Source organism: Papaver somniferum, unplaced genomic scaffold (assembly GCF_003573695.1).
Source record: "Papaver somniferum cultivar HN1 unplaced genomic scaffold, ASM357369v1 unplaced-scaffold_15, whole genome shotgun sequence".
Lineage (NCBI taxonomy): Eukaryota > Viridiplantae > Streptophyta > Magnoliopsida > Ranunculales > Papaveraceae > Papaver > Papaver somniferum.
Window position 1 is genome coordinate 4573018 of NW_020624376.1, and position 14747 is coordinate 4587764.

General features: G+C 35.8%; 1 protein-coding gene and 1 long non-coding RNA gene across 11 annotated transcripts; one reads left to right on the top strand and one right to left on the bottom strand.

The window, feature by feature from the left end:
- Positions 1-1240: 1240 nt before the first annotated feature.
- On the top strand, positions 1241-5444 carry LOC113335621 (protein FLUORESCENT IN BLUE LIGHT, chloroplastic-like). 2 transcript variants are annotated; one of them, XM_026581647.1, is made up of 5 exons: positions 1241-1339; positions 2734-2945; positions 3316-3478; positions 3850-4173; positions 5045-5444. In XM_026581647.1, exons 1-5 carry the CDS (start codon positions 1252-1254, stop codon positions 5242-5244), a joined length of 987 nt encoding a protein of 328 aa, XP_026437432.1. In that variant the 5' UTR covers positions 1241-1251; the 3' UTR covers positions 5245-5444. The 2 variants fall into 2 exon arrangements, with proteins under 2 accessions (XP_026437432.1, XP_026437433.1); XM_026581648.1 differs by lacking the exon at positions 1241-1339 and having other exon boundaries at positions 2734-2953.
- Positions 5445-6387: 943 nt separating this feature from the next.
- Positions 6388-9567, bottom strand: LOC113335783. Of its 9 annotated transcripts, none has more exons than XR_003353479.1 (11): positions 9436-9567; positions 9268-9312; positions 8829-8910; positions 8682-8729; positions 8403-8550; positions 8106-8323; positions 7912-8013; positions 7725-7822; positions 7094-7489; positions 6921-6995; positions 6388-6654 (listed from the first exon to the last, which is right to left on the bottom strand). It is a non-coding gene; the product is annotated as an uncharacterized LOC113335783 (long non-coding RNA). The 9 variants fall into 9 exon arrangements; XR_003353483.1 differs by having other exon boundaries at positions 7094-7639; XR_003353478.1 differs by having other exon boundaries at positions 7094-7189; positions 7379-7822.
- Positions 9568-14747: the final 5180 nt, after the last annotated feature.

A 14747-nucleotide genomic window follows, 5' to 3' on the forward strand; every position in this document is an offset into this window, starting at 1 on the left:
GTAAACCGTTCCCTAGGTAATCTTCTTCGTTGTTTGGTTGAGGAGAATTTGAAGACATGGGATCAAGTTTTATGCAAGGCGGAATTTGCTTATAACCTTGCGGTGAACCGGAGTAGTGGTTATTCACCATTCATGGTGGTGTAGGGGTTCAATCCAAGAGTACCACTTGACTTGTCCTTAATACCGGATTTGAAAAGGCCAAATGCTAAGGCGGAAGACTTTGTTTCTCAACTTCACTTTATCCATGAAAGCACCCGAAAGCATTTAGAAGCTTCATCAAGGAAATACAAGAACAAGGTTGATCAAAGACGACTCGTTGTTGAGTTTGAAGTAGGACATCTTGTTTATGCGGTTCTTACTAAGGAACGTTTTCCCGTGAGTGAGTACAACAAGATCAAGGCAAGGAAGATTGGACCATTTCCAATTGGAGAAAAGATAAATAATAATGCTTATCGACTCAACTTATCAAGCTCAATTCGTACTCCCGACGTCTTTAATGTTAAGCACTTGGTTCCATATTGGGGTGACAATGCTATGGATGAAGAGATGGACAATTCGAGGGCGAATTTCACTTAAGGAGGGAAGGATGATGCATAATGGTATTTCAAAAATACCATTTATGCCCTTTTATTTAACAATTACTATTTTATCCTCTTCTTCCCTTATTTCTCATCTTTGTCCTTTTTGTTTACTACTTATTGTTTAAACCCTAGCTCTACTAGTTTCAAGTTTGGTTTTGTTTAGAAAAGTGGTGTAAGAACCATAAAATCCTTCCTAGAGAAGAGCGTCCAACACTTTGATATTTCCAATTTGTAATTGGGTAGAAATTTCAATTTGTAAGAGAAGCATTTATTATCTTCTAGTTTCCAATCTTAGAATTGGGTAGAAATTTGAAGATTATTAGAGAAGAACCTCAAATCTTTGTATCTTCCTTGTTTCAAGGATAGAAGAAGCATCATTTGAAGGTTGGTTACTTTTATTTCATGGTGTTTTGTTATAATCTAACGATACAATTTCAATTATAAGTATTACTTTACGTTAAAGTGCAACCTGCAAAATTCGGAAGGCGGCAGTCCTTTTTTCTTCGAGCACTCGTCAAAAAGCGTGGGTATGAAATCGGATTCCGTAAAGTGAATTCATCGAGGGTAAATTATTCAAAAATCAAGGGTATGTTTGTCAAATAAAAAACTCTTCTTCGTTATAAACCTTAGCAACAAAAAAATCTGATCTTCCTATCCAAATCAATCAGTAATGGCGCTCCACTGTACATTTTCGCGCCCAAACTCTTCAACGATTCTCATGCAATCTCAACCTTCACCACCAAAATCTCATGGTTTCTGTAAGTATTTCCAATACCTATCATGAATTTTCCACCAATTTGTACTCTTTCTTTTCCAAATGCTCATAAAATTTCTGCATATGAAATGGTACAATTTTTGCAGTAGTTTGTTTGTATAATTCTTGAATTTCTGTAAAATTTGTGCTGGAATGTTGTAATTTGACACCATTGGAAACATGGGTTTCAATTAAAATTTAGTTTTGATGTCTGTCTTAGCTAGTGGAGCTGAAGCAGTAAATTGGTATGAAATGGTGCTGCAAAATGTGTGTATTAGTGTGTCTTTGGGCATGTTATTTACTTTTTGGTTTCAACTTTGCTTGTGATTTCAATCTCCGTTAACTCAATTTTGGTATCTATAGTTCAAATGTGCTTAACAAGAACACTCTACTTTCTTCACTGGTTCACTCAAATGCGAACACTTCAAAGAGTAGTACTGGCACGCTTTTACGAGTACTCGCATATTGATAATGTGATAGATAGAGAAATGATGGGTTTGTAAGGAAATGACTTTGTATTGTTGTGTTCTTGGATATGGTTGCTCTTGAGGTATGGGTTTGAGTTTGTACTGTACTAATGTAATAGCTTTGAGCTGACATGGTACCAGGGTGCTGGTTAGTTTGCGTTTGTATGATTGATGTATGTTAGATTTATGTTTTATTCGGTTAATGTCTTGATTGATTTGTTCTATGGGGTCACTTTGTGTTCTTATTGATGGATAAAGGCAGTAGAATGGTGTCTGGATTCATAACTGTGTAATGAATAAGACCTTAGAGTGAAATTTATGGGTTTCACAGTGGACAGCTAGAACTCTAAAAACTATAGTATGTGGATTTGAGTAATAGGTTTACAAGACCAGACCTGAACTCTAAGTTGAGTATAGCATAGCATAATTTAAAAAACGGAATACAAACGAAATAGGAAACCCCAAGGGGAAATAAGTGGTTTGGCAGGAAGATGTGCATGCTCAAGACTAGCTGAAATCTAAGGACTGGTACTAAACACGTGGTTCTTGGTTAAGGTTTGGTAGTGTCCTGTCAGTGGTCTTATCTAGAGTCCGAACATTCTTTTGTTTGGATTTTGTCGGAATCTTACGGACCTCCGACCTTGATCTTTCATTTAAATTGGTTTGGCAGATTGTACCTACTGATTTTCATGGTTTAGTTTTGCTTTGCCTAAGATTTCGTAATAATATAGTTGAAATTAGTGCATTATAGCGTCAACCTGAGAGTCAAACTTGTGTTTTGATCAGGCTAGACTGCTTTTCCTTTTAACATTTCACAAGCTGAAACCGCTATATGTAGAAAGAACGAAAGTCTGACATGGCATAATTGTAAGAGTTGGTCATCGATCTCCACATGCATGCTAACTTACTTCACTTTGATTGTTGGATGCAGCTAAACCGAAGCTTATAGAGTTATTGCCTGTTGGTAAACCAGAAATTCTTGAACATCTCAATGCAGTTAATCAGTTTCTTGGATCAGAAAAGGTGCGTGGGCTTGGGACTTCACTTTCCGCTGAAAAGGCTTCTAGCAGAAATCAGCTACCGTTTCAGACAAGCAAGACGTTTTTTGCACCCCTCGATGTCAAAAACTTGTTAGTTCATCAGGTATGATGGTGAGTCTCCCATATTTGTATTATTTTACGTACTCTATGTGCTCCAAGTGGTGCAAATAATGTGTGCTTCTACTCGATCATTGTACACTATGTTGTTTCTGATACAAACGTTCCTTGTTATGCATCCGTAGAAGAGTATTTATCTTCTCAATTCCTTTTTGACTTCGGGTTATGCTAGTTATAGTTAGGGCATTACCCTTTTCTGCATACGCTATCATTGTTAAGAAAGCAAGTCGTGATTGAAATACATGTATTTGATCTACTTAGACCAGACAAGTGTTAGACATTTGTTATTCTGCTAGGACTCTACTAGTTCCAATTGATTTTGTCCTGCAACTAACAGAAAACAGTAATCTCTACAGGGGCCGGGACAGTACAGATTTCCATTAGCAACGGTCATTTTTGCAAACACTATGATGTTGGGTCTCCCTTTTCAAGCTTTAGCAGAAACATGTGAGACTGACAGGTCTATGTTTGAGATGCCTCTGTTGCTTACAGTAGCACTTGTAGGAGCCGCTGTTGGAGGTGAGGTAACTTAAAGATTACAACATTAATATGTCAAAAGATATTTGCATGCGGTTTCAAGTCAAATTCGAGGATAAAGTTATTCCCATTCTGCTACATTGTTTTTTTATACCTCCAAGGAGTACCTTCTATATTACCAGAAAGACATTAACATACAGAATACGGATTGCCATTAAAAGTGTGGTACGGTAAGTTTGAGATGATCAACTTCGAGTACATTTAGGTGTTGTAAGTTGCTATCGGGCAGTCTATTCTTCTTTGGTTCCAAGTGATAACTTCAAGTTTTAATGCTAGATAACACACGCCATACTGGTTAACATTTTCTCGTATCTGTCTCAGTAACTTTCTATTGAAAATTGGTCATTTCGCAGGTTTACTTGCTAGACAAAGGAAAGGAGAACTTAAAAAATTGAATGACCAGCTTCGCCAGATTAATGCAGCTCTAAGAAAGCAAGCAAAGATTGAATCTTATGCTCCCACTTTAAGTTATGCTCCAGTTGGTAGTAAAGGGATTCTGGAGGAAGACGTGATTGTAGACTCGAGGAAACATGATTTGATGTCATGTTTAAAAACTGGAAAGAACTTCCTAAGAACTCAGGAACCAGGAAAGGCGTACGAGTCATTTAAATCAGCACTTGAGATTGCTCAGAGTCTAAAGGACCCTATTGAGGAGAAGAAGGCTGCCCGAGGATTAGGTTTGCTTTCTTTCCTATACCCATCACTTTTACTTGCCATTACTTTTACTAATGTGGTCACCAAAAAGCACAGAAACACAAGGATAATAAAAAACCAATTGATGCACAATCTTTACACTTTCAACTGAAATTCAAGTTCCTAAATTACCTCAAGTTTTCACACTTTCCAAGTGGCCAATTTTAACCACTTATATATGGGTTATAACTAGAAATCTTTGGTCTGCCATCTTTTGACACTTGTGAGAACTGAGTTCGTGGAGAATTTACTAGAGCACTCCACTTGTTTGTCTTCCTTGGATCCCTGGACCAATAGTTTAAGTTTAACCAAATAGTTTATATTTGATTGGCAGAAGAAAAAGACATTTTTTTCCTCGCAAGTGGGAGGACTTGGCTGGGTATAATAAACGATAAAATCCACTGATCAAGAAATGGTTCACTAAAATATTAAATTCATGTGGTGTATCAGATTTCCGAATTGCTTATCTATTATTGGCATTTGCAGTTCCATGTCATAGATCCAAAATTAGGGGACCTGAGGCTTCTGACTAGACAGGACACTCTAATTTCTTCCAGTTTTCTAATCAGATATAGTGTGTTCTTGTATATGAATCAGTACTTTGAACTAATAATTAGATTAAATTAATTTACTTCTTTTGGCTTCTTCTCCTTTCTGCAAATCTGCTGTTATTCGGGGAGCTTCACCCTATATAAAAATAGATGTTAAGTGGACCAATTGTGAGCTGTTGTTGAATCTGGTGTGTTCTTTCATTTGATAGATCTTCGTAAGATACATTTTACTTATACACATGTGAATATGCATACATTATTTCTTCTACCATATTTTTTATTTTTTTCGAATTGGTTTTTTAAGGTGCATCACTTCAAAGACTAGGAAAATACAAGGACGCCATAAAATACCACTCTATGGTATTGGAAATCTCAGATCGAGAACGTGAAGAATCTGGTAATACTGAAGCTTACGGAGCTATTGCGGACTGTTATACCGAACTTGGTGAACTAGAACAGGCTGGAAAATTTTATGATAAATACATTATGAGGTTAGAGGACTAAAGTTTCACATTTCTGTGTCTTGTTAAATAATATGTAGAGTGAAATCTTTCAAAATTATCAGAGGCTCTAATGTAAGTACAATTTGAAGGCATTTTGTTTTTCTTTCGGCAACTTAAAAAGTCTTCAAATTTCAAACCTTCGGTTTCTACCAGGTTTTTATGAACTATCTAATATACTGTTTGAATGAACGCAAGTCAATACACCTGCAAGCGTGGCACCTTTTTTTTCTTCACATTTGTGCTTAACATAAGCAAGATGGGAGCAGGTACTCTCTGGTAAGGTGGTAAAGTCTTGGGGTGTTGATATTTACTATTTGTTGACCGATAGACGACATTGATGCAGATGCCTCTCTAGTAAGCAAGAGATATGTTTTCAGCATTTCAAGAGATGATAGACGACATTGATGCAGATGCCTCTCTAGTAAATGTGAAAAATTACTGGATGTTGATATCTCCATGATTGAGATATCATTTGAACTACCCCAGGAGTAAATCTCAGCAACCTGAAAATTGACGATGATGATAAACGTAAGGGCTTCGGAATTGAAAGTGAAACAAAAGCAGTATAATGGAGTACACCCCCCCCCCCCCCCCCCCCCCCCCTATCCATTAACATTTTTGCGAGGAAAGGAATCGAGACATCTAAAAGTTACACTCTTCGGAGCTACAGAGTGATAATAATTGGTAAATCAACAACATAACACACCAGACAAAAAACAGAATAATATTGGCAAATAACTGAAACTTGCACTACAAAACAGAAGGCCTCTTGGGACGGCCAAAAAAACGTCCCAAAAAGCCATAAGCCGTCCCAAAAGGTATTTAGGGGCGGTTTTCTCACCGTCCCCTGTTCCACCGTCGCTAATACTTATAGGGACGGCTTTGCCTTCTAGGGACGGTTTAACTTTACCGTCAGCAATACTATTAGGGACGGCTTTATGATGTGGGGACGGTTTTGGAATCCGTCCCAAATACTTTTCTCGACAGCTATAAAACTGTCCCTAGGGGCTAACTTCAACGGTCGCACAGACAATAGCAACGCCAGTAAAGCGTTGCTAAATTTTAAAAATTGGAAATGAGCTTTCTTAGTTTCTTTGGCAGGATGCCTTTTCCTTTACCCTTTTGAACATTCATTCACACAGTATTTTGTCCCAAAAAACATTCTCATTCATGAAACCAAGTTGTTCACAAAAATGATTCAAACATTTGGAATAATAAATCTCATCCGACAAAAGAAAAAACTCCGCAAAAACAATCAAAAGGTGATGTTCTCAGACTACCAAAGTTGTACACAACTTGGACGTAAACCGTGCACTATCTTCACTAGAAATGTATTTAATTGCTCCTGCTCCAGAACGACCCTTTATAACTCCTTACCATTTGATTCATACCATCTATCATCGTCGAAATTCTGCAATAAACCAAAGTTAATAAAGAACGTCATCGATCGATGCACACGGAGAACGAAACCAAAGCATCTAACCTAGATAAGTTCACCTCACTGTAGAGTGAAAGTTGAAAAAAAGAAAATTCCTAGAACCATATTATCAGCATCTCAGGTTGTAACAGGAATTATTTACTGACAACAACTAATCAAATGGTATCTTAACTTGCATACTATTTATGGGTGTTTGCATTTCCAATTTGTGTTATGCCTTGGGAGAAGTTCTAACTCACCTCAATTAGAACATTTGGGATAAGGCCCATATCGTTGGCACATGGCATCAAAATTTCCATCGAACTGCCAGTATGCTGCCACATTTCCATTCGACCATACAAGTAAATCAATTTCAAAAGTTAGGCCAATTCGTATTACAACTGCGAAAAACAGACATGACTCGAAGCTTTACCAATTTTGCGTATTCCATGTGGCTTGGAGCCACCAGTGTGTCACTGTGTTGAACAGTTTTTTTGGCACTATTTTCTCTATTCTTAGACCCTAACTCCTGTTTCAAAACAAAATAAATTAGTGGACTTAAATGCCTAAAAAGTGTACAAATAAAGAATCCACATCTCTTAGATGACGTTTAGCTATGTTCAGAGGAGATGTTAGTGTCTTCGAGGTTCGAGCTGCTTAAGGAAATAGATACAGAAATGATACTTGCAGTTTTCAGGGAGATTGACAATGTGCTCACGGAGATATGATTGGGTACAAAAAGAGTTGTGAAATCACCCTCCATTACAAAACAACGAACTAATATCTCCAATCAAAAGTAAAATAGCATCCTTTTGTAATTAGCACTCACCTGAAAAGTGACTGAAACTTATATAAAACAAATGCTGGCAGCAAAAACTCATCAAATATTATGAATGTAACATAACAAAACACAAATAATGGTTCAAAACAGATGATTATATCTAAGTGGAAATATCTTTAACCGGTTAAGAACATGAATCTGCAAGTAAAATGAAAAACCATGAGAAGCCTATTCATGTATAGAATGAGAAGAACAAATGCTGGAACTAACATAGTTCACTGACCTATCCAGATCATATCCTCCCACACCAAGAACAAAGTCCATATCAAGATCATATGCTGGTACAAAATGTTTCAATCGCAGGGGATGGCTTTGCAAGACCTGCAGAAATACAATAGCAATGCTATATTAACTGCACAGTGTCACAAAAAACTAGAGATATAATGTGCATGATCGTGGAAGAAACTCACTGTTAGAACTCAAAACGAGTGGATTAACTACAACATCATCCTCTTCTTATAGCGCAGCAACCAGAAGTCACGAGCAGGAGCCAATGTTGTTGGGCAATACAGCTAGAGAAGTTATCAAACATTCAAAAATCTATTAGGCAAGTCAATATTTGTGTCCTTAGAAGAAGTATATGTGTCAAACGAGTAGGACCAACCTGCATGTATAGCAGTTCCATGGTTCCCCCTTTCGGAGTGGGCAGCATGTTCACAACATCCACAACTCGGCAATCACGAAACCACGAAGGTTGATCTTGAGGATTTCTGCGACTTAGAGAATTACAGTGTGAGTGAATTAAACCTTCTTGCAACCAATCACCGAGACTCCAATTCCAACAGCTACAACATCTTTCAATGCCTTCCCCGTGGATCCAATCTGTCAAACTTTCCTATCAATATCTATAAGTGTAAGATTAAAATCAAGACGTATCAATACAAATTTAAACTAGCATTACCCAAGATCCACCGCAATTTTTTTCACTGAATTCGTTGATCTTGTCGAAAACCTTCCAAACCTATGGAACTACATTTATCCCATCACTGGACATAACAGCATCTCTTGGAGCACGTAGAGCCACATGGAGAACAGATCTATCCTCAGTGCTGTTTATTTGTTGGCACCATGCAACAATCAGAACTGAAATAGCATTACGAGCTTGAGGTTGCCAATAATCTAACTAAACTTCAATATTCTCAACTGGATTTGAATAGTCAAAATATGGATGTCAACTTACATGTTCTCCGCTATACATTTTACCAATTTTTTCTTTGAGATGTGCTGCCTACAGTGTAAACATAGAGTAGTGCCATCAAAACTACTGAAAACTATCAATTTGTCTCCTCCAAAAGAAAAAATCGGTAAGAAGATGAGCTAAACCCACCTCAGCCAGCTCCAACAGTTTTTCCATGGTGTCCTGATTACCACATTGCCATGAGTAATCCAAAAGAAACCCATCAAACTCACTACAATACCCAACCATTAACCTCAGTGTTAACCCAAACAATCCAAACATGTAAATGTGCCAATAATATATGTAAATATCCATCCCAACACGAGAATTGAAGTCATACCATCATGCATGTGCCTAAATCATGTAATAATACGTAAATTAACAAACAAAAATTGCCCTAAGGTTACCTGAGGAATGGTTTTGGGAAACATTTTTAGAGCACTAACACAAATCAATGTAAATAAGCTTATTTGTAAACATTTTTAGGGAAATAAAAGAGAGATTTCCATATCAGTATTAGTAATTTGTTGAACAAATTACTAATTGCTCATGTCGTGTCTTATAATTGAGATTTGATATAAGAATTTACCTGAATTCAAATCCAAAATCGATGGAGGTTCTTATTTTGCAATCCCTAAAATCAAAAACCACATACAACAAAAGTGAGATTTTTCACTAAAACCAATCTTGAAACCAATTTGCAAACCCTAAAAACAAATCTACGTGATATTCAAAGAGAAGGGAAAAGAGATTTAACTGAGAAATGCTAACACGAACCAATTTGAGACCTAGATCGAGAGACCGCTCACAGGGGAAGTTTTTACAGCAGAAGAGGAAGAAGATGAAGACAGATAATTGGAAAAAAAAATTTATCGAAGAAGAACAAAGAAAAGATTGGGATTCTTTCAAAAAAAAAGAAAAAAAAAGGAAAATGTTTCATTGTGGTTTCGGGGGTAAGATGGTTAAATTACCAACGATTTAACCACAATCGTCGGATGAACCTGCTTATTTGCGACGGCTAGAAGATTCGTCCCGACTAGTAGACCAGTAGTGAGGCTCAGATGCATATCGTCCCTACTAATAGAGCAACAGGGATGGTTCTGTGACTGCCGTCCCAAATATACATCACTAGGGACGGCTAGAATTGGACTGTCCCTATTATTATTTTTTAGGGACGTTTTTTTTAAGAAATGTCGTCCCTAGAAACCCTTAGTTTTGTAGTGTTGGTGACTATAAAGCCTGAAGTATCCATTACCCTCTTGTATAGAGTCATGCAAGATATGTAATGGTGTTTCAATTCGAGTTCTAAGGTTAATAGATTCCTTTGAGCAATCTAGTAATTGCAACCATCCAAAGCGCAAATAATTGATAGCCAAAGTACTCGCTGCCAAAGGAATTTCTAAGAAGTAGGAACCAAATAAATATTTCCTAAAACCACTTAGAAAGTTTTTTGTTCATGGTTATAACTATAGATACAATTTAGCAGAATTTAAAGGCAATAATTCAAGTTTACTACGAGATTAATTGTTCTCTAATTTCTTTAAGAGCTGAAAATCCAAATGAAACTTACCAGTTTTTATCCAAAGATTTTTCTCTTCTTTCCGTTCCGTAACTTCCGTGGGCTAATCATAATTGTTTTCTGTATGCTGCTAGAATTTGCTCTTTCACTCAAATCCATTACTTTCGTATCTTCTTCTCCTAGTGCTTTCAGTGACACCAAGGTGTTCTTATGAGGAACTCCAATTTCAAAATTCTTACCAAAATTTACAAGCATTATGCAAGATAAATCTTCTAAGGTGTAATTGAGAAACAATGAATCTGATGCTATTATTGAAAAGAAGTTTTTCAGACAAAACATAAAGGAGTTATTACAAGTATTTATATCTGTTTTTACAGATTTAATCAATACAACTAATAGTCAAGTCAACATTGACCTGTTGACTTGCCACACACTTAGCACGCACACTTGTATATTCCTAATACTCTCCCTTCAAGATGATACCGTTTAAAACAAAATCAGATTGAGAAAAACAAAGAAGAACTCAAGAAACTAATTCAGAGATTGTAACAGTTGAAGAACCTGGAGCAGAAATGGATGAAGAAGCAACTGATGAAGTCCCTAACAACTGATGAAGCAGTCTTGACAAAACTGGATAACACAGCCCTTTAATAAAAATATCTGCCAATTGTTCTTCTGATGAAATATGTTGCAACTGCAAAAATCCTTCTTCTTCAAGCTCTCTTACTGTATGATACTGGATCTCTATATGTTTGGTCCTGACATGAAATACAGGGTTAGAAGCCAGAGCCAAAGCACTTGTATTATCACACAACAACAAAACTGATTTTACAAGAATCTTCGAATCAGTTAATAAGTATGTAAACCACTGTAACTCAGCTGCAGCAACAGAGAGACATTTATATTCAGCCTCTGCAGAAGACTTTGACACTATAGGCTGCTTTTTAGATGACCAAGAAACTAAGTTTGAACCCAAAAATACTGCATAACCAGAGGTAGACCTTCTTGTATCAGGGCACCCTGCCCAATCAGAATCAGTATATGCCTTTAAACTAGTAATATCACTTATTCTTAATGTGATTCCTAGACCAACTGTGCCCTTCAGATATCTTAATATTCTTTTAACTAATTGGAAATGCAGATTAGAAGGAGAGTGCATAAATTGAGAGACATAATTCACTGCAAAACATATATCTGGTCTAGTGACAGTAAGATATTGTAATCCTCCTACCAGAGTTCTGTACACACTTGGATTATCTAACTTAATTCCATCATTAATATAAAACCTACTTGCCTTAACAACTGGTGTATCACAGGGTTTACAATCCAATAAATGTGCTTTTTCCAATAACTCCAAAGTATACTTCTTTTATGTCAAAATAATAGAATCATCATTTCTTACTGCTTCAATACCAAGAAAAAATGCCTAATCACTTAATTCCTTCATAGCAAACTCTTTCTTCAATGAGAGAATAGTATCAGCAATCATTTTAGAAGAACTACCAGTCAATAAGATATCATCAACATACAGAAGTAATATAAGAATGCCACTTGAAGAAGAAAACACAAACATGGAATTAACTGCGACTGATTTCTTAAATCCATATTTAATAAGGAATGAACTGAATCTGTGAAACCATGCTCTAGGAGCTTGCTTCAACCCATATAAACTCTTTTTAAGTTTGCAAACATAATGAGAAGGATAAGCTGGATCAAGAAAACCTTTTGGTTGTGTCATATAAACATCCTCATCCAAATACCCATGCAAAAAGGTATTACTTACATCTAATTTCTTAACTGGCCAATTACTCTAACAGTTTGGGATTTAACAAACTGGAGTAAAGGTTTCATTAAAATCAATTCCATCCTGTTGATTATATCCTTGTGCCACTAATCTAGATTTCAATCTATCAATAGTGCCATCTGTCTTTCTCTTAATTCTATATACCCATTTGGATCCAAATATATTCATATGTGGCTCAGGATCAACATAGTCCCAAGTATCATTGTCCCTCAAAGTTATATACTCTTCTTTCATTGACACCTGCCATTCTGGAATCTGCATTGCTTGCTTAAAGCTCTTAGGCGCAACTAAACAATTTTTGTTAGAGGGAGAGGAAAAATGGATCCGAGGAGTGCAAAAACCGTTGTTGACTCAGTAATCACAACCTGTTTAGTATATTTATATAAATCGGATAGAACTATCTTCACAAAATTTAAAGCACGCTTATTACTCGTTCCCTAAGTATATACCTTACAAACTTGAACTTCCACTAATGGCCACCAGTTTTACTCTTGCCATTGTTTCTCCATTCAAATCTAAACGGAACCTAGAGATAATTTTTGAATTTAATCCGTAACTGTCCAAAAGGAAGCCTTAGTCGTATCATTCCTAATTGCAGGGATTAATTGAGAAAGTTAGCTGTTAAATGTGAGATAAATACTAGTAGGTTAATATGTTATCTCTAAGTTAATCAAGAAAAAACCCTCATTCCAGCAGATGCCAGATGTAATAATTATACTACTAACAATTCCAATCACATTAGCAAATCAGAGAATAATAAATCCTCATCCGTTAACGAACACAATTCATAAAACAAATATCAATATGAATATTAGGAAATCACTACTAAGTGTTGCATGACGGATATTTATAGATAGTCATAGTGGAGATGGTTTTGATTCTTGTTAATGACCGAGAGGATTTGGAGATGCAGTTTAATTTTCTTTGTTAACGGCATAGAGTACTAGGGTTTGGGTTTGGCGTTGCAGTTAAAGTTTTATTTTGATGTCGAACAAGGTCTTTAAGGGTAATTCTGTCTGATTGATAAAGATATATAAAATCGGCCTAATCACTTGAATCAACTACGATTTTTGTACTCCTCAGATCCATTTTTGCTCTCCCTCTAACAAAAATCCAACTAAAGTGATCAATAAAGATGTATAACTTGAGGAAATGAGATATTTTATAGAAAGAAGAGAGACATGATCATGAAAAACTTTAGGCTTAGAAATACCTTTTTGAGACCTAGTAAACATTGTGCTAGAAGAAGTAGTTTCAATAACACGAGGAGAAGCACAAATATCTACTGAAGATGGTAACAAATTTGAAGAATTACTTGGAGATGCAAAATAGAATTCTAATTCAGAAAAGACTACATGTCTTTAAATATAAAGCTTTTTAAGAACTGGATCATAACATTTATAACCTTTATGAAGAGGGATATAACCAACGAACACACACTTAACTAATTTGGGAGAAACTTATCTGCTCTTGAGTGAGCCAGATGAGGATAGAAAACTGTGCCAAAAAATTTAAGAACATTATAATATGGAGAAATACCAAATAAGACTTCAAAAGGAGATTTAAAATCTAATAAGATAAGAAGCAGTTAAAAATGCATCATACCAAAATTCTTTTGGACAAAAAGAGTTGAATAACAAAGTATTTCCCATTTCTGTAATATGCCTATGTTTTCTTTCTGCAAGACCATTTTGCTCAGGTGTTTTTGGACAAGAAATTCTAACATTTATGCCACTGGATTGTAATAATACTTGAAATGGACCTTTAACAAGTTCTGCTGCACCATCAACTTGAAAAGATAAAAATTTTGTAGAAAATTGATTTTCTGTATGAGTTTTGAAATGTTGAAAACATTGAACAACATCAGATTTTAGTCCCATTGGATAGATCCAATGAAACCTACTAAAATCGTCAACAAAAAGAATATAATATCTATATCCATTAAGAGAAGGTATTGTAGGACCCCAAAACATCACAATGAATTAAAGCTAATGGTTTTTGTTCATGAGATAAGGATAATTGAAAAGGTAACTTCTTACTTTTGGCAAGATGACATGGAGAACATAAAGTTGAAGGAATAGAAGTACTCAACTGAACTTTCTTACTAGAATGAAGTTTTTGCAAAATTTGATTAGATGGATGACATAACCTATCATGTCAAACATTAGAAGATGCAGATAAACTTGCAAAAAAAGAATATTGAGAGTTTGGTATGCTAATAATAGGATACAAAATATTGACTACTTTTCCATGAGGAAGCAAAGCATCAGTATGTAAGTCTCTAATTTCATACCCAGATGGATAAAATTTAAATAACAAGAATTATCCTTGGTGAACCTTGCTACTGACAATAAATTGTGTCTCATATCAGGAACCATCAAAACTTTGTTCAATGTAAAACTAGTTGCAAAAGTATTAAGTTGAGAAGTACCAATAGAAGCAATAGTAAGAGACTTACCATTTCCAATTTGAACCTGACCTTTTCCCTTGTAATTAGAAGAATGTTGAAGCAGATTCATCTCCAGTCATATGTGCAGTTGCTCCAGAATCAGATATACAATGAGATGAAGTAGATGCAGAAGGATCAGAAAAGGCATTATGTCCATTTAATTTAGTAAAAGCTTGTTGAGAAGTACGATGTTGTGCTTCATTTGCAGAATTAGAAAAAGTGGGAGGGTGATATCTAAAATAGCACCTGCTTGCATAATGACCCCTTTTCTTACAAATTTGGCAGTACACTAAAGAA

Coding starts and splice junctions, on each gene's coding strand:
- LOC113335621 (XM_026581647.1), top strand. CDS start 1,252: ATGGCGCTCCACTGTACATTTTCGCGCCCAAACTCTTCAACGATTCTC. Junction 2,946..3,315: donor AAAACTTGTTAGTTCATCAG/GTATGATGGTGA, acceptor TAATCTCTACAG/GGGCCGGGACAGTACAGATT. Junction 3,479..3,849: donor TGTAGGAGCCGCTGTTGGAG/GTGAGGTAACTT, acceptor GTCATTTCGCAG/GTTTACTTGCTAGACAAAGG.